We start from the raw sequence: 20,249 nt of genomic DNA, 5'->3' as shown, positions 1-20,249 counted from the left end.
TGTGGTACTTTGACTTTTACTTAAGTACATTTTTGACTGTGTATTTGTACTTTTACTTAAGTAAATTTTTTGAGTACTTTCTCCACCACTGGTCAAACTTGAGGTGTTCTGCTTGGATGCATGGGAATATTGAACGTTGCTGTTCAATCTCTAAACGAGACCTGGATCCTTAAAGATCTTTTCATAAAGTAAATTTAAATTTCTAGATTTCTGCATTTGTTAATGTCTTTATATTTAGGTCCCACAAATAATGAAACTCTATTCTGACTTGGAGTTTAGCATAAGGCAGAACTATCAGCCCAAATATGACCTGAATTTACAATTCTCTATATAGCAGCTAAGTAGTAAAATTAATTATTTGATTTTTTTTTTATTAATGTGTTTTGTGGCTTAAAAAACAAGATCCCGATGGCTCAGCAGTTGAAATTAAAACTAATTTCACAAATCTGACAGGGGTAACGACAATTTAATATAAATCATTGTAAAAATCAAAGCATTAGTATACTTAAGAAATGCAAGAAAAAAACATAAGCAAAGTTAGAAGCATTTTAATTTCTTTACAAGTGCTACTTTAGTTCAACCATTTTGCATATTGTAAAATCTCAACAGATAGAAACCCAGTTAACCAGATCAGTCCCACAAAACGACATCACAGCCGACTGATAAAACTAACATTTGTCTTATTGGTGATGAAAATGACCCACCTTCCTGTTAACGATCAGAACATTTAAAAGAAAAAACATGAGCCAACAGTTTAGGTAACAAAAACAAAAAAAAAGGTATTTAAGACATTTGAGTGAGTGCAGTTGATTTCTCAACCTGATACAATAAAGCTACATCCAAGTGTGAGGTTATGCAGAACACAACACACAGACTCAGTGCTTGGTCAGTTTTATTACCTCACCGGCTCTAATTTTAAAGTTCAATTTCTCCAGGAAACCTTTTTTTATTCGTCTTGCACAAGGCGTGTGAGCAGCTGTGGTCAAATGGTGGGAGCATCAGCAGCACAGGAGGAGGAGTTGTGAGACGTGAAAGTTGTGAGAGGAATCATCTCACAACTTTCACGTCCAACATTAATATCAAAACATCTTGAAATACTCTGGACCTCTAAATATGTTCACAGAAAATAAAGGAATGATTATTATTTAGGCTTATTTATGCTTGCAAATCTCAACTAGGTTTAGAAAAATATTTACTTTCCGTAGATTTGTTTTTTTTCTCTTTAATACTGCATATGAACTTAAACTGTTATTTAAATTAGTCCACGTTTGCCGTTTAAGTCTACCGACATCACGTGGCGTCTAACTTTAACACAACAGATGGTCACAAGGAGAAAGTTGTAATGATAAATCAACCTCATTTTGAGTATTTTAATGGTCTATTTTAGTTTGCTTTTCCTACAAAGTGACCTGATTACACAACATACAACGAATGTTTGAATGTCTTTTCAATACTCTTCTCGTATGAAATAGTGAATCTCATTTAAACAGCATCACCTCTGCCCATGTGGGGCCTGAAATCAGTTTCAGTGTGTGTTTAGGATAATGGCGGCAGCAGCATCATGGCAGAGTGGTGCAAAGAAAGGAGCCTTTGAAGCAGGACCTTTTCTGTCTTATTTCTATGCTGATGTTGAACTTGTTTAAACTTGATGTTCCAGAAGCTTCCACTTTCTTTTAGCCAATTCCCCTTCATCTGAAGAGGACAGTTTGGGTTAGATTGTTGAAAATTGGGCACAGCTCCGCGTTGCAGCTGGAAAATCATCCCAAACTTTACACCAACGCTTCTGGAATCCTCACAATAAACCCCAAGCTTGTGCACCCACAAGTTCCAAAAACTTTCTGGTTTTTGGAATTAGCAGAATAATTACGTTGTATTATCAGGTCACATCAAGAAAAAATAAGACTTCATTAAACAAAAAAAACTGAAATACAGTTTGTTAGTATGTTTCAGGACTTTGTCATGATGAGAAGAACAGAGCTGTAGCTGTTCCAGAGCAGCTGGGTAAAACTTTCAAGCACGTCTCATTACGTTTCTATAAATCATCAAAAGGTATTAATTTGTTGTTTCCACTCCTCAAATAATAGAACAAACTCCATCTGCTGCAGAATGTTATGTGTTGCAGGCAGAAGTGTAGAAGCAACTTGAACATGAACCTAGGGGAGAGATTTTAATCTCCAACATTTGCAAACCAACTAAAACTTTCTGTGCGCCCTTTAAAAGCAGAAAGCGTGAGGCCTCCTTCTGTCCCGTCATCTATTCTGCACAAATGAACATAAATGAATCACATTTCCCAAAAGTTTCAACTTGAATCCACCTCAGTTGCTCTAAAGGTGGAGGCATCACATCAGTGCATGATCTCTCTGAATGCAGGACTGATGAGATTCAGATCATTTCAGTTTATAACTCTACAAAATCATCAGCTAAACATTAACATTCAGTGTAGAACGGGTTCAATAACTAGCGGTGTTGATCACTGCGTCTCGAGGCTAAAGCGGCCGTTGGTAGCTGGGTTGTTATTCAGACAAGACGATCCTCCACGTTTAGATAAAACAGAAACAACTTAAGACGCCAAACGTCGTACAGGCTTCCTTTAGCAGCACCGGTGGATTTTTGTTTTTACACTCGCATACGCTCCTCATGTCCTCAAAGTTTAGTTGTCGTCCGGTCACACAGCAAGTTATTTTAAATTAACAACAGGATTTAAGATTTGCATATGAATTGTTTACGGTCGTTTTCAAGGAGGAGCTGGAACAAGTCAACAAAAAGCATCCTGTAAATCTTTCCCGGCAAAAAGAACGAATCTGTGTGACAACGAAATGTCAAATATTATATGACAAATCATATGACGTTTATGGATTTTTAACAAAATGCATCAGATCCGATCTAACAATTACACTGAAATATATTTGTTCCATAAAATATTTGGCCATTTTTACAAAGATAAAATTTAAATATAATTAGTTCCTTAATTTCAGGGGAAAATTTGCTGCATGAAGATTTAAAAGTAATGATTTTTTTCTCTCTCTTTTTTTTTTTTTTACCTTGAATAACTTTGGAGCTACTTATTAAAAGTTACAATCCATAAAATCAAAAAATTTGTGAACAGATTGTGGTAAAATTCCGGTCCACTAATGTGAGGAGCAAAAGGTAATGAAATTAAAACAAAGAATGTTTTTTGCTGTAGTGTTTCCTAATCAAATTTACAAATTTGTATTAAACTCACTAAACTTCCACTGTTAAAGAACTTAATTAGATTATAACTAATACACATAACTTTCTCATTGCTTAGATTCATTTGGAGCCACAAAGAGACGACAGAACAATCAAGTGGAACAAAACAAATCCAGTTAAGGAAAAGAAAGTCACTGTGGAGCTGCTGCAGCCCCCATGAAGGCTAATCAGGTCTAAGAAAAGTAACAAAATGTTAGTAAGCATCACTTCGGTGTGGAACAGAACAGGAGAGTTTTGTTACTCAAAGACTCAAGGGATAGATTTTAAAAGAAAATAAAACAAAGACGGGATTCTCTCCATTTCTTTCTTACTCTGTCAAAGCTAGCATCTGAATATTATTTCTAGTGAACTTTTAGAAACACTGACACCTCGGTCGGTCCGCTATGATTTTGCTGCCTTTTTAACAGCTTGAGCAGACATTAACATCTCTCGTTTAAACCCGTGGATGTTGTTGGCTTTAAATCTGCAGGACAGGAAGGAACAACAAGCAGTTTTATGGTTAGTCGTCGGGATTTGCAACATATATTTGACGGAGTGCACGATTAGCTCCGTTTTTTTTTTTTTTTTTCACTTCTTATAAAAAGGAGCCGACACGAGAGCGGGTTCGCGTCTCCCCCGTCGGGACGGTACAGACGTCTGCAGCCGATCCAGAGGCACGTTTAGTGTGACGGCAGCCCGGGAGGTTTGCTGGTAAACGGAGCGACTTACACGTGCGGCGTGAATCGGCGCTTGCGTGTGAGAGGGACGAAACGTGAGGGAGGAAGAGTGAGAGTGTGGAAATCAAAGGCACAGCTGAGTACAAAAAAAGAAAAATCAAATTTAAGACTCCTTTGTTTCACTAACCCAGTAGAGAGCACGAGGCTTGTGGTGGCCTGAGCGCCGATGATGCTCAGTCAGCTGCTCAGCCCGCCGACACAGTGATGGCACAGTCATCACAGACACAGTCTCTCTCTTTCTCTCTCTCTCTCTCAGGCGGGGCGGCACGCAGCGCGCGTATTAGTGTAAAAGGCAGCAGATTCGTTCTCTGAGCTGTCTCAGTGGGCCGTCGCCGCTCCTCTGTCTCAGCAGCGAAGTCCTCAGTACCGGTACATGTCGTAGGTACTGACCCAGGAGGAGGGGAAAGCCCAGGTGGGAAACTTCCGGAGGATTTCCTCCAGCTGAGCAGTCCGTCGGTCTTCGCCGAAGAAGTAGTGCGTCGATATGGCAACGGAGATCATCCCCTCGGGGCCGGCTGGATCTGGTTCTGTCGGGGGCTGACAGAAAAATTAAATTATGAGTCTCACGGCGCCAGTATGGAGGGAGGAACCAAACCTACAGCTTCATCGTTACACTGAGCTGCTTGCTCCTTGTTTTATTTTTGTACTTAAAGATGACCTGTTATGCTGCCTTGAACAGGCTGAGATAGCTCTATCTGCACCACATCTGTTTGCACAAAATCCCTCTTTAATAATGAGATTTCTTCCAGTTTTGAGCTCCTTTCAGGTTGAGCTGTTTTGGGGCTTCTGTCACTTTAAATTCAAATAAGCTGCAGCTGGCCACGCCCCCTCCGACTCAACGTTTAAATTTGCCATGTAAAAATGGTTGCAAACAACCTTTGACAAGCAGATGTAGAGCCTCCTGCACAACCAACAAGACTGCAGCAACTGGTTTCTGGATTGTAAGTCATCAAAAAAACACTTGTTTTTTTTGTTGTTTTTTTCCAGCAGCCATTGTACAACGCATACAGCAGTAAAACCTGGAGCTTCACTTAGGTTGCTAGGTAACGGGCTGGGCTTTGCTTGGGTTGCTATGTGAAGGGCATAGCAACATTTATGAATGTGCTGATTTGTGACATCACATTCATAAGGTTTTTAAAGCGCCTCATTTTCCAGACACCAAAAAAAAAAGTTAACTTATTGCCAAAAACTGCTGAATGTTTTCTCAAAGCGCTCAGCCTGTTTTCAGAAGCAAAAAAGTGCAAAATGTAAATTTTGCATAGCAAGTCCCCTCTAAAGACTTTCATGTGACAATAAATCTATGCATTTGCACACATTTTTCAGCGTGAGCTAATCCTCCACAGACTTTTTGCTGGCTGAGGCTTTAAGAACATGCTTGGCAGAAATCCAGAAATGTCCAGAACTAAAACAGAAAGAATGTCCACTGGCAGAAAGTAGAACATCCGACCGTCAAACATGTAACACATTACAAGTGTTTAACAAATTACTGAGATCATGTTTTCTAATCTGAAAAGGGAGATCTTTAGGTCTTCTGACTGGGACTTGGGTGAGAAAATTGATATAGCTCATTTCTTTTTAACACAGTGTTAAGTTGCTTCTGATATTTCCTTTCAACATCAGGCAACATCCAGCTTAATAGGGCATTACCACCACCAGCTGGTAAGAAAGTGTGAACCAAATGTTGCCAAAAAACCTCCCATCAAGACATATGTAGCTGATATTTGAAGTCTAATGATGCGCTGAAACAAATTGGAGGAATAGTTTGTCGTAGACGGTACCTGTATTTCAAACCAAAAGGTCCATGGAGCGGCATCGAGGCCATGGGAATAAAAGACAAAGTATTCTCCGTTCAGGTCAAACTGAGGCGTCCCGTCACCGAGAGACCAGGTGGACAGACTGGCTCCTCTGTGAGGCATCAGATACAGAGACATGTGGCTGGGCCCTGAGTGAGACATCCGGGACAAAAGGACACACTCTTACCTAAAATGCTCGCAAATTCCAAAAGAAATTGCTAAATATTTTTGTTAACACCTTCTCAAGTTCAGTTCTTCATTCTAATGTGAGGTTTACCTTTGACGCTGAAGGTCATCTTGACAGTTCCCCAGCTCGTCTCCTCCTTGGACGTGAGGCTGAAGTCCACCGGAGAGCCAGGAGACACTTCCGGGGCGGGAAGGTACCAGTTCTTCCTGCAAACACACCAAAGCTCTCTGTGGAGTCGAGCCGAGGACGCGAGAACGAGCGCGACGTGCGATCGATCAGGCCTGTCGCTCTGACCTGCTGAGGAACTTCACAGGCAGGAACCAGGGGTAACCGCAGAAGGGTCGGTCCTCTCGGCAGCGGGTCCGGATGCTGTCGTTGATCTCGGGGATCTGAGGCGTGACGTGCTGCACTGCGGTGAAGTCGAAGCTGTTGATCCAGATGCCAGAGTCTCTGCTCTCCACCAGGCCCTGCAAGTTGTGGAAGGTCCGGGTCGTATGCTGCGGAGAGACGGTGTTGCAATCGGCGACGGAAAGTTTGATCGCGCAAATAAAATTTGTCCTGTCAGGATTTTTTTTTTTTTTTGTAATATTATCTATAAACAAATTTGCTTTGTGACTTTAGAACCTGCAGGAATATCCTCTTTGGCCGTGGGCTGTTTGGATTCCCGGAGTAAGGAAAGAAGAGGCCGGCCGACACCAAGAGGAACATGACAACAAACACCGAACCCAGAGTCGCCAGGATCCACTTAGTGCTCCTCACCAAATACACAAAATGCAGCTGAGAAAAGAAATGTGTGCATTAAAGTAAAACCAACATTCACCACAATCTTCTAAAAAAATAATTAATATTATTTAAAGCAAATTAAATAAAAATTTAAGATTTTTTTTGTTTTGTTTGGAAAATAGAAAACAGATTCTTTGGTTAAACATTCTGGATTTCTGAATGGATACTTACAAAGTAAGAGGAGAGGAAAACGATTGTCAAAGTGACCAAAGAGGCCATCACCACCTCAGGGGGGATCTCTGTGCCGCTGCGGCCCATGATGGGGGTGAAAATCTCAAACACCACCCAGAAGAGGAACATGAAGTGGAGATAGGGAAGCGCCAGGCCCAAAAGATACAGACCGCTGTACTTCAGTGATGCTCCTGGAGGAAGAAAAGCTGTTTGTGAGGAAGTTCAGCTGCCTTTTAATGTCTACCGTCAAAAAACAGGCTGATATATATATATATATATATACATATATATATTTTTTTTATCTCAGTTGCTTCTGTAGACCTTAATAAAAAAAAAAATCTCTGTTTAATTTTCTCAAGACAAGTTCTGGCACCATTTATATGAACAACACCCTTCTGCAGTCAACATCTTTCATAAGTGCAACAGAAACTTAACTAAAGTGTTGACAAAATGTTAAAAAAAAATAAATGAAAGAAAAAAAACATTGCAAGATTGAAAAAAACGATCTGGGATATGTATTGTTTTTGTGGAATTATATTCCAAGTCCTAATGTGACATTAAGTCAAATAGGACTCTTTCTGGACCTCTATTTACACATAAATAAACAAAAATAATAACCACTGCAATGTTGCAATGCAGAAGGTCCTGCAGAGGGCAATGAGTGGGGCTGAGAAGGTCATTTTAAATGTTTTTAATCAAATCAAAGAACACTGCAAAAAATATCTGGAGTGACAAAGAAAAACATGGCACTACCCCTCCCCTACACGTTGCTGTGCACCACTGGTTAAGCAGCTGAAAGATGGCTACAGCACTTTTCAATTACAAGACAAATTCTGGTAAATTTGTCTAAACTAACCGAGCGACACCATCACTCTTCTTAAGGCGATACCGTTTTAAAACTGCAGCTTGCAGGCAGAGAGCTGCGCATTTGTTACATAGTTGACTGCAGGCCATAATTCACCTCCAAATCTGCCAGAGTACGACTAATTTTGTGCTTAGATGTCGCCGAAATGAGTTGCAAATGTTTTACCTCTGTGTTTAAATTCCTTTGTCAGCAGAAGCCTGGTGACCAGCGGGAAGGCTACCATCAGCATGGGAACGTAGGCTGAACACAAACCCCGCTGGGTGAGCCACACCAGGCTGCAGCACCAGAGCAGCAAGCTCACATCAAAATACAGATCGCCCAGCTCCACCAGACGGACGCCCTGGGTGGGACACACACACACACACACGATGCTCAGCTCTGATGTACCAATTCACACCTGAGAGGTCTGAAAAATGTGCCAGTCAGTTTTGGTTCTGAATGTTTTCTTCACTGCCACTTAGAAAACTAAGTTGTTGTTTTTTTTAACTTAGTAGAGTTACTGGCTGCAGAAACTCATCGCTCGGCACGTTCAGAACCCTCCTCACTCAATCTTCAAGATTTACAATAGAAACAAATGATGGATGGAACATTACAGGAAAGAATTGTAACTGAGGTGTAAAAAAAATCACAAGGGAGAAGTTTCAGACCGGTTTGAGCGGAACAGGGATATTTAAGTAGCTTTACAGTGAGTTACAAATGATGATGGTAATGAATGTCAAGGAACAGCCTGGAAGGCAGCGAAAAGGGTATATTTACCCCACAAAAGTCTCAACAACATGGTTGTTTATATTTAAACAACAATGTCGAGTAAAGAATTGTACTTTACTTGACATAATTTACTTTTTCATTTACATCTCCTATCCTACTTATTGTATGTCATCATCATTGCTAATATTGCTATTACTTTGTTATCATTTTTAGTACTAATAGCAGCATTGTTTTATTATAATCAGAAATGTAAATAAGAGTTTATGTATTTTTATTGCTTTTCCTAACTATATAATGCTTTTTTTTTATTATTCCTTCCTCATTTATGAACCATATATCAAGACTCCACTGCACATTTGGTTTTGTTTCTGCCTGTTCACCTAATTTTCATGCCTTTAAAAAGAAAAAGAAAAAAAAAGCTATCTGAAAACTCACTCCGTAGTACAGGTTTTTGGCCAGTGTGTGGATGAGAATCATTTTCCCGGTGGCTGCAGCTCCATACAGGCAGATGGCAGCATAGAAGTGAGTGTACCAAAACATGGAGCGTCCCAGCAGAGTGACCAGAAGGGCAACAATGAGCACCGACAGCAGAGTGACGAACCAGCCCAGCACCGCTACGCCCGTGGCACAGGCCAGGTCCCGAACATAACGCCCACCTTAAAGAGATTTAGATAAATATCAATAAGAAGAGAAACGCAAACTCGTCCAGGGAATGGCAGAGGGTTTCTTCCACAAGCGATAACTAGACCTGCCTCGATTGCCGGGCAGAGACGCCTTCTTGGCCAGATACAGGAAGGTGGCTGCGGCAACCATGTAGTTGATGATGGTGCCAACGCGAGCCGGATAGGCAACGGCAATCACCCCCAGCAGGTCAAAAAACACCATGTTCCCATGGCGATACTCTGAGGAGTCTGCCAGCTTCTCTGACGTTACCAGGTGCTTCAAAACAGCTAAGATGTTGTCACCTAGAAGCAGGAGAAGCGTACAAAAGTAGTCAGCTCACAATCAAAACAACATAGTGTAGAAATTCACGCATGTTATGTTTGAAAAGAGGCTAATTAGTTTTATTAGTAGAAAACCTGAGTAGAACATCTACTTTATAGCGTAGACGTGAAGCCGTGTTCACTGCATTTGGTCCACTTAAATTAAGAAACACAAAGAAAAAAAAAAACGGTCCATATTGAAGTTTAGATTTCTCTCCTCTTTACTCTACATAGGAGATATGAAACTAGTGAAACCCATTAAAGAGGTTTTCATGTTTCTTGTTAATCATTCCTGTGTTAATTTGATCCCAAGACATTAATGACTAACCAAGTTCCCCTTGATTATTTCCACAATGTCATTCCAGTAGAAATGAAACCATAAACTCTGAATCTTCTGTTCAAATTGCTGCAGCTCCTAGAAAGTTAAACTTTTTATCCTTTTATTTAAAGGTTGCTTTGTAATTGATAACTATGTATAAAGTTCTAAAGGATGAATTACATAAAAACGTTTAATGTAAATCAAACCAACTTGCCCGCCTACAAACAACACTGCCACAATCTTGCAACATTCCTGAATATGCTCTGTAAAACGCAGCTTCATATCCACATACTAGATTCACTCTGAAAAAAATAACACTTTCTCACATATAGGTTTTGAAATCCCTCGCATTTACCTAAAAAATAAACGGAGAAAACGAGTCGGCGCAGGAGAGAGAAACAATGACGGTGAAAACGCATGTGGCGTCGATTGTATTGCGCAACAGCAGCACATCAGCTGATTTATGAGACAACAGAAAGTCACACAGTTTAGCACAGACTTCTGGTTACATCATGAAGAAGTGTGTGTCTGTGTATGTGTGTGTTTGATGCTTGTAATGGTTTCCGTTACCCTGCACTGCCTCGCAGTCAACATGCTCGACCTGCAACCACGCATTTGAAACAAAGCTGCATTGTTCTTCCGCCTGGTGGCTCGTTGTGGTCAACAACTCAGGCTACATTTTCTTGTTCCTCTCTTTCTCTTTCTCTCTCTGTACCTGCAGCCACAGCTTCTCTTTCTCAGCTTAAAAAACCGAGATTACAAAAATAACTATACCTTTGAGAACGTTCATTTTAATCACTTCATCGAGCTTCTACAGAAATGCATTAGAAGAAACAGATCCATTTTAACTACAACTACAGAACATGAAAGCACTTCCAGCTTCGCACTTTGCCTGCCTTGTTTCAAAACAAAACCACAAGCTAGCGGTGCATCGTCCTAACCCTTCACGTACAGAGCTCTTGCTCATTCACGCACTAAAAATATAAGCCTGCTCTCTCTGAATTCTTACTTTCCTCTCTCTAATAATGTATGCCTTTGAAGTTGAGCTGTTGTGTGGAGGAAGAGGAGGAAGATGCCCAGTGGTTGCTGAGAGAGATAGGATGGATGCCAAACTTCTTGGGTCTTTAGTGCCGACTGGCTGCATTTTCTGCTAAGTAAAAGCCGAACAAGTCAGCAGCACAGAAGCACAAAGCAAATGAGGTTTGTGTCTTTTAGGTTCTCGGAGGAAGACATCAGAAGTTAGGGGCGGCACATGTGAGCTGGAGTGATTCATCATTATAAACAGCTTCAATCTACCACCCTGAGAACTTGTTATTGGTTATATTTCTGGATGGATAGAGGTGAAATCAGATCCGTACCGGCTCTCTGGATGGAGTCTGTCAGTATTCTGTTGGCCGTGTCGTATTTGGTGTGATAGATGAAACCGTTTTCAATGAACGCAAGATCGATGCCTGTAAGAAAAAAAATAAATAAAAATAAAGGAGAAAAATCAACAAATCCAACTGGTGTGTTTGAAAATGTATGAGCTTTCACTGACTTCACAGATCATCTAGTTCTGCACCATGGTTGGCTGTTCTTTACCTGGGATGTTTCCGAAGTCCCTGTAAATGCGGAAGTCTGTGTCAGAAGGAATGACGCCGCTCTGAAAAACCTCCTGCCCGACCACCGAGGCGAAGGGGTGTTTGGCCGCATGAACGTAAGCCTGGACGAGCCACGGGTTCTCCGGCCCTAAAGGTGACAACGACGCAAGTAACCCAAGATCGTCTGTTTTTATTGTGTCAGTTATTGGGGATCCACTTTGTTACTCTAATATGGCAAAAAATTATAGTAAATTTAAATTTAGTTTAAATTTGTTTTCTCATCATTTCAGACCTTGAATAGCTAAACATGTGGCAGACTTGCTGCAAATGAGTTTAAATCATAATGGCGCCTGGGAAGAGTTTTCACAAACCTGAACTTTTTCATATGCTGTCACAATGTAACCACCACCTGCAATGTATTGTTTGTGTTTGCAAAAAAAAAACTAAATATGGATGACGAGGAAGGTTAGGGAAAACTATATATTTATGAACATTTGTGGCACATTTGTGCTAAATGAAACTCATTACCATCAATCTCTTGCAGAGTCACCTAATTAGTGAATAGGGTTCACCTGTGTGTAATTTCATCCTTGACTCTGCTAAAGAAAACCCAGACGGCATGATCCTGCCTCAGCCGTGATGCGTTCAAGGTGACGTTCAGTTCCAAACTTTTCTACAACTTTCTCTCTGGTCAATCTGCTGCGTTCCTCGTTCTTCACAATGCTGCTTGTTTTATTTTTTTTGTTCTCCTGCAAAACCTCAGAGGCTCACAGAACGGATAGATTTACACCGAGATTAAATCACACACAGGTTTACTCTTCACAGACCAGGTGACTCCTGAAGGCGACTGGTTCCACTGGATTTCATTTAGAGGCGCCAGATGAAAGTGGGATTTTTTTTATATATATACTATAAAAGTATGTGCTGCCTCATATTTTTAAAATAAAACCTTTATAAAGTAGCTCTAGAGGGACATAATATGGAAAAGATCAGAGAAAAGAAAACATTTTGAAATGTTAAAATAAAGACTGCAAAAATGTGTAAAAAAAAAAAAAAGCAGTAGTTTCTAAACTTCAGAAATGGAAAACAAACTGCACCATGGACTTTACAAATTTTTGCACCTACTGTGGGAAAAACAAAAGTGCAGCACAAATACACGCATGTTTATTTCAAACATTTCATAAACTGGAAGAAAATCATTAGTTTCTTAAGCATGAATCTTCCCATACCTGTCTGGAAAACGACTTCCTTGCCGCCAACGCCTGCAGCCTCCAAGTTAATGAAAGCACGAACTTGCTTGGCCCAGGGATGCTGGGTAATAAAACCATGACTGGCCTGAGATAAAAATCATTTACAAGAGGGAGAGATAGAGATAACTGAGACAAGGAAGACGGAACAAGGCCAAATAGCTTAGAGTCGGTGCCGAGTCTTGCCACTCGTGTTGATCATTTCACCTGCAGGACATTTTCCTCGGCTCCGTTGAAGAGGAAGACTACGCCGTGGTGGAGAGGAGTGGACTGGTTGGCCAGAGCATGGAGGACTTCCAGCATCACAGCGCAGCTCACCGCATCGTCACTGGCGCCTGAAACCAAAAGACGAGTTCATGTACCGCAGGAACAAAAACAGCTAGGCAAATGTTCACACCAGAAAACAAATGCAGGAAGCCCTTCTTAAAAGTAACAACAACAAAAAAAACAGGAATGCAACTAACTTGTGCAAATAACTTGTCTGACAAGAGACAGCAAAGATGGGAGGCGATAACTCAGACAAAGACACGGCCAGAACAAGTTCAGCTGAAACATACGGTGTGCATCGTCATCAGGAAACAAAGGAATCAGAGTCAGAGCAGGAAGAAAGGGAAGCAGCATGTGACAAGAGCGTGTGATTCAGACAGAGTAGACCGACTAATGGTAAGGAACAAAAGTTAAGAAATAAAGGGGGGAAAAAAAGTGAAGTAAAGACCAGGAGGATCATGTGCTCCGGCTTTCTAGAGTGAATCTGTGTGTTAGGAGGTGGGGGCAGGGTGAAGCTGGCTGACCGAATGTCTGTCCTGTTTTTGGCTCCTGCCACTAATTTATTGCTCCTCATTCCAGAGAAGCTCTGCGCTCCACTACACAGACACATAAAACGGCGTAGTAGACGGTTCGCGTGCGTGCGCTGGCTCTTTGTTCATCTTTATTATTATTATTATTGTTATTAGAAATCCCAGGGTATCAGATTTTTGTGAACTGTGTGTTCCTGATGTATATTTATTTTTCTGGCCCACACCTATTGGACGTATTTTTTTCCACCCCCCAACCCCCACCAGCAAAGTTGTGTGTTATCTAAGAAACTATTGTTTCTTCAACTTGCTCAGAGGGTGTGGAGGGAAAAATTACTGCAGACTTCCTGCCTGGTAACACCTCGATTTCTCTCCACGCTCAGAAAAAGGAGTAAGGTTTTCTGATTAGGTGAACATACATACATCCATCGTCTTTACCTGCTTATCAAGGGGGTTGGTGGAGAGGAGGCTACAGTTTCTATCTCCAGCAGAAATGGAAGACGATGGCTCTAAATTTGGGTGGTCCGTATATGGTCTGTGCACAAAGATAGTAGAGGGGGATTTTTTTTTTATCATCCCATGCATTGAGTCTCCATAACTATAAATAATCTGTCCTAGGAGTATTTGGCCTTTTTCAGTAAAAAAAAAAAAAGAAAAAAAAAAAGAGATGCATACCAAAAGTGCTTGGGCATAAGGCGTGTGCAGCTGTAGCTCAGTGCTAACATGTAAACACAGGGGTTAGTTTGGAGGCTTTTATAGCAGTACAGCAAGTTCGTAACCTGGAAGTATTTTTATTTAAGAGTCAACAAGCAATTTTTGCTGCAAACTATCATTAAATAATACATAGGCCTGTCTTAATAGCAAATTTTACTGGATGATAAATCGTCCTAGAAATTATTGCAATAAAATATAATGTTGTTTTGGGACCATTTCCAAGTAACATTCTGATAATGCAAGTACACCCTCTCAAAGATCAATAAAAAATTTTTAAAAAAGAACATTTAATACTGGAACTGGGAGACATTTTAGATGTCCAAAACAAACAACTGAAACGACAAATAAAATGGATACTCAAGTCTCTGTGCACAAAACTGGCCTTCAAAAAATGGGCCAGTTGAAACTAATGCGCCAGACTGAAGCCCTTTGTCGACCAGCTTTTGGCAGAAAGGGGGAGAGAGACGAGAAAAACAATCAATCATTCAAATAGGAAGCATCAAGCTTGTTCTAAGTTATCATGCAGTTGTGCCATTAATTTATTTATCGCTTACTGCAACAAGCGTAATAACACACAAATAAAGATTTGGATATGTGCAGTTTATTGATAATTTTATCAGTTTAGATATTTAAATCAAAATGGAAAAAAACACACAAAAAACTAATAATTTCAGAGATTTTTGTTCTACCACTCATTCCCAACCCTGGTCCTCACATCCCTATTTAACATTACAGCATAAGAAAACTCTTGAAATCCCCTCCTTAATCTTTAGGCGTGTCTCGTTAATCAACAGGCGTTTTTAAACACACATTAGTCTTGCCACGTAGAAGTGCGTTGAGACAGGACGGATTACTGAGCTGAAGTTTTCCAACACCATGACGGTTCTCAATAGATCAGGTCTAAAAGGGATCAGCAGGGAACCGCACCTGTCATGTGTTTAACAGAAACTAAAAGATGTGTGTTTTTTTGATGCGTGTCTGACTGCGCCGACCGGCTAACGAGTTTGTACCTGGGCTGTTGGCCACAGTGTCAAAGTGACAGTTGGCGAGCATGAAGTGCTGGGCTCCACGTTTGGGCTCCAGCTTCACTGCAATGTTGCTGACGCGATCGTAGAAACTCGTGAAGCCTCCTAGAAAGTCGATGGAGAAGGAGCCGGTGGGGCGCTGGACGTCCAGGGTGACCCGGTGAGGCCCCGCCGCCGTCCTCGCCCGGATGTCCTCTATCTGCTCCAACAGGTAGCCCACCGTCAGGACCTCGTTCTCCTGGCTGCCGACGGGCCGAGGGCCGACGCCGGTGATCTGCTCCAAGTGTCGCCTAAAATAAAAAGAGGAACAAGAGAAGAGAGAGGTCACCATCAGGCATGGGAGGTCAAACTACTGCTCAGCTTGCTGACATAGTGACTGTGTGTGTTTGTAACATAAACAACCAGAAGCAAACCTTGTAATCCAAGCTGTGTCTGACTCAACATTGTGCATTACGACAGAAAAAAAAAACATCCTAGAAACTTTGGAAGGATCTCCTCACTCGCTATGAACTGAACAGTTAACTGATTTGTGTTCATCTCCATGATAAACTATGAAACAGAGGCTCCCTTCGTAAAAACAACTGGTTTTTAAAGTAAAGTTTAAAAAAACGATTACCTGAGCTACATCCAGATTTGCTTCAATCTGATTGTGGCAATCCAAAAAAGTAACGCGAAAATGTTCATATGTACAGTACAAGGAAAAGAAAAATCTGATGTTTCTGCTTATATTTTTACCTAAACAAATAATTGTGGCTCTGCCCACATCGGTAGAAGTCCTCCCCAGATACAAGCAAGTTCATTTGATGCACCTAACAAATAAACCTCCCTCATCAAACCGTGGGAAGTGGAATGCCGTATTTTGACGTATTCTACAAATAAAGTGTCAGACGTTGATGTTACAGTTGCTGCTTTCGCCCCATGTGCTCCGCGGCCTTTTAACAGTCTGAATTATATAAACCGGGACTTCCAGATCGCAGACAAAGCAGCTCATAGCTCTAAATCACTTCACATGCAGCACTAATTTATGCAGCGAGCAGCTAAATGATGGCAAATCCTTCTGCCCAGCACTTTTTAAAAAGCTCAACCCCGGCCCTGCTGACCTCAGATTTTGTGCCATAATCCTTGCAGCCTCCCCCCCACCCCCCTCCCACCCCTTCTACATGGGGACTGGAAAACTGCACAGAGAGGCACTCTGATCCTTTAATCTGAAAAATGTCGCAGCTGCTTTTAATAATCGAGATGTTTAACATGTCTTTAAACAGCCCGCCTGTTTTGTTGAGCTAAACCAAAAGCCAACAGCGGAGACATTCAGATAGGCCCTACGGTGCTTTACAAAAGTATTCAGAATCCTTTAACTGAAATGATTAATCGCGATGAATCAATTACTGGAATATAATGACTCAAAATAGGCCATCTACAAAAAAAATTGCAGTAATTAAGCCAAATCTGCACAAAATATATGTACACTTTGCATTTAACATAAAAACACCTCAGTCTGCAAATGTTTTCAGTCAAAACTCCTCAAGTGGAAAAGTTTTAGCTTCACCCTAAAGTCACTAAAGGAATGCTATGCTGTTGTATTTCAGGCAATAAAATTTTTATATTCTTATTTAAAACAGGAATTAAATTTTTTTATTATTTGCATCATATGTTTCTAATGTTGCATAAAATAGTCTTAAGTGGTTAAAAAAAAAATTTGTAGAATGTTTTTGATCCGATTAATCGATTAATCATCAGAAGAATATAATATAAAGTAATTGTTAGTTGCAGTCCACAAACTTCAGCATGACTTATTGGGATTTGCTGTACTATTACTACTACTAACAGAGCAGTACTTCATTATGGAGTGGAGTAAAAAGGACACAGCGCTACATTTGTATTCAGGCCTCCCTCAGTAGAAACAAAATTTGGCGCAGCAGCAAATCTTTCAGCGTACGTCTCTTCCAAGGTTGCATATCTTCAAAATAGCAGTCAGATTATGTGCAGAGCATCTGTGAATATAATTTTCAGGTCTTACAGCTGATTTTTTTAAAAAAAATTTTAAAGGATTTCAGTTTGGACTTTAAATGGACCCTTCTGCCACATAAATTTGTTTTAATCCAAATTCGTAGCTCTGGCTGTGTTTGTCTTGCTTGAAGCCACTGCAGTCTCAGTTTTCTTGAAGTCAGTGTTCTTTAAGGAATGCCCCGTTCTCAGCTCCATCCGTCTTCTGTCAAGTTTGACAAGATTTCCTGCACCTGGCTGCCGCAGTAAATCATCCACACAGCATGATCCCACCACCGTCGTGCTGGTGGTGAGGGAAGTGTGCTCAGTGTTACTTTTCTTCCCTGCGAAACCTTTGTCCGTATTTACTGCGTCTCCCACGAGGCTTGTGGCGACGTTCAAACAGGATTTACTACCATTCTCTTTATTCAATTGATGTTTTCCTTTGCCATAAACCCAGATTTTTCAGAAAAATAAATGCCTTGTCAAAATATTCCCTCATCTAAAGCAGTGAAACTGAGCAGCTCCTCCAGAGTTACTATGAGCCTCTTCGCAGTTGTGACAAGCTCTTCCGATTTCTGATTAGAAGTGATTTTCAAAATGCTGCCAGTTAAGCCACAATTTATCCATTGGTATTACAATAAAGTGGGACGAGCAGACACTAATGCATGAAACACTCTCTGGATTTTGTTAGTAATAATACCAGTAATAGCAAAAAGTATTGTGATTCTTTCATGCATCATTTTTCTTATTTCAAAATTATGCACTACTCTTTGTTGTTACCAATAAAATTCAATAAACATATTAGATTTGCAGATGTATTGCAAGAGAAAATGATATGGACGCCTTTGCAAGGCTTTATGTGTGCTCACGTTTAAGTTATACTGTTTACTATTAATTAAACAAGCTGCAAAGAATATGACTTTTAGATTAACGTTTCTTTGCAGTTGCTAAATATTTGATGTTTAGCAATGATTTGCAAGGCCACCTATAATATTTCACTCCTATTACTTGCAAAAATAATTCCTTCTTATATGACCAATCTTTGGGTATAGGTCTATCTGTCGGATGCAAATTAAAGGGTTGTTTCATCCTTTTTCTACCCCGTCCGAAGCCCTTTTACCCTGTAAACACCTGTCCTTTCCTCTGCAGCGATCAGGTAAAGGTGGGCCCGGAAGAGAGGATCAGCAGCACTTTCTGAGGTGGGTCTTTTAACTCGGACAAGAGGAAATGTTAACTTTATTTAAGCATAAATATGACATGGAATTAGCAGCAAACACACCTTGCTCTCTCCGCGTTAAACTCTCCACTCGGCTTCCCGATGACAAGCTGCTGCAGCGACAGATGAACGAGTCCCCACAGCAGCAAAACAAACCCAGAGAGCAGCGCAGCCGCCAGTCCTTCCCGCAGTAAGAGCAGCCTCACTTCGGGCTTCCTCTTCGGGTCGCCGCTGTAGCCGTTATCCTCGCAGTTCCGGCCACAGACTCCGTCTCCGTCCTCCGCGCCGTAGCGCGGAGTCCCGGAGGGTTTTATTCTCCGGACGGCCGTGTCGCTTTCCATTTTTTTCAGCCAGCCGTTCATCTGCAGCGCACCGAAGCGATTTCACTCGGACGACCGACGGATCGCAGTGTGGGACAAACCGAACGGAGGGGGAGGGCGGTGCATGAATGCACATCAAAAAGGGGCATATAGTGCACTACTACTACTACTGTACGAGGGAGATAACAATAAAAGCCTAAACACTATCAAGTTCTGGCAAATTTTAAGATATTAGAAATCTCATTTCAACGTAAAATCTCTACTTGGTGTTCTGTATAAAACATAAAAACACATAATTCCACAGTGGGGAAGGTGTGTTAGTTAGTTTAAAAATACTATATGTCACAGATATGAGCTACTTTGTTCAATTCTTCTAAATACCAATAAAAAAGATTGAAGTTTGTTTTTGTAAAGTGACAAACTGGAACAGACAAGGAATTTGATTTTATGACAGAAGCCTGTTGGAATTTACAGTGCTTTGCAGTTTGTTGCATAATGTAACAGATTTGCAAAGTGGCTCCACTACTGAACTGGAGTCATGGGACAAAGACAAAGGGAGAAGATTTGAAGGCTACAATTTTTCTTGGTCTTGTGGATGACCACATAGGCTTCACAAAGGACACAAAAAAATTAAACAGCGAAATTCTAAGAAAAAAACCCACTGCAGTTAAAACATTGATTAACTAACAATGGAAGATAAAATACAAAAACAGGTAAAGATAAATTAAATTTTATTTACATTGCGCATTTTCAGCAACAAGGCAATACAAAGTGCTTTGCTGGTCAGTAATAATTAAACACCAAAACAAATTTATATAAAATGACAAAACCCACTTAACAAAGGACAGAGTAACACACTGTTACACTATCCAAAATACTAGTTAATGGGGTATTTTTCTTTCTTTTCAAAAAAGAAACATGGGGGCAAATGTAGGTTTCCAAAATGCACCTGTATGTGTGAAAGAAAGCTACCATGTTCATATTTTTTGGGCGACAGAGAAATGTGTCCAAACCAACATGGCTCATTAGCTTATTCACTATGAAGCATAGATAGGCTCATTCTGTGCAGACTTACACACTTAAGCTTTCAGTAATCACAAATTTAAGGGCAAATTAAATGGTCCTACCATTACTAACCAACTTAATCCAAAATTAAATTAAGGATTTGGGCTGTGACGTGTGTGCAGTGGGTAAATTTTTATTATTAAGTAAAACGTTCTTGTCACTTTTAGATAATTTTTCTTTTTAACGCCCTCTGGTTAACAGCTGCTTACAAAGCTAACTTCATAAACATAAAGAATTTGTTGTAAATACGAAAACCACATAGAGTAACGGCCTCTATGATATTGAGTGTTTTCTTTACGGTTTCTTTAGTACTTTATAAACAGTTCGGGGCAAAACTGTATTCGTATGAGCATAGTCACGTAAAGTAGCTTTACGTGCCTACCTCTGAGTTAGCATGCTAGTAGTAGCTAGCGGATCCGTTTAAAAAAAAAAATAAAGTCAGAGTTGTGTGTACGTACTCTACTTCCTCTTTCAAAGTAAAAGTTTCTGTTTAAATAATTGTAAACGTATAGAATTTTTTTATGTCGTTAAAAAAACAAAACAAAA

At 40.5% G+C, this 20,249-nt stretch overlaps 1 protein-coding gene across 1 annotated transcript; it reads right to left on the bottom strand.

Moving 5' to 3' along the window:
* Positions 1–532: 532 nt before the first annotated feature.
* On the bottom strand, positions 533–18,727 carry ermp1 (endoplasmic reticulum metallopeptidase 1). The gene is made up of 15 exons (XM_008424281.1): positions 18,382–18,727; positions 15,102–15,406; positions 12,791–12,918; positions 12,566–12,671; positions 11,338–11,484; positions 11,115–11,207; positions 9,207–9,419; positions 8,890–9,110; positions 7,912–8,086; positions 6,882–7,072; positions 6,552–6,704; positions 6,222–6,424; positions 6,018–6,133; positions 5,726–5,889; positions 533–4,484 (listed from the first exon to the last, which is right to left on the bottom strand). Exons 1-15 carry the CDS (start codon positions 18,678–18,680, stop codon positions 4,308–4,310), a joined length of 2,691 nt encoding a protein of 896 aa, XP_008422503.1. The 5' UTR covers positions 18,681–18,727; the 3' UTR covers positions 533–4,307.
* Between the last annotated feature and the right edge of the window lie 1,522 nt (positions 18,728–20,249).

This window comes from Poecilia reticulata, linkage group LG12 (genome assembly GCF_000633615.1).
Source record: "Poecilia reticulata strain Guanapo linkage group LG12, Guppy_female_1.0+MT, whole genome shotgun sequence".
Lineage (NCBI taxonomy): Eukaryota > Metazoa > Chordata > Actinopteri > Cyprinodontiformes > Poeciliidae > Poecilia > Poecilia reticulata.
Note: the sequence above shows the minus strand (reverse complement) of the source record. Positions and strands in the feature narration are given on the sequence as shown.

Bases quoted from the DNA above. Each gene is read 5' to 3' on its own strand.
- ermp1 (XM_008424281.1), bottom strand. From the start codon at position 18,680: ATGAACGGCTGGCTGAAAAAAATGGAAAGCGACACGGCCGTCCGGAGA. The intron at 11,485-12,565 runs GTATGGGAAGAT...TGTCACCTTTAG, and splicing joins GGAAGTCGTTTTCCAGACAG to GGCCGGAGAACCCGTGGCTC. The intron at 4,485-5,725 runs GTACCGTCTACG...TTTTTCTGTCAG, and splicing joins CCTTTTGGTTTGAAATACAG to CCCCCGACAGAACCAGATCC.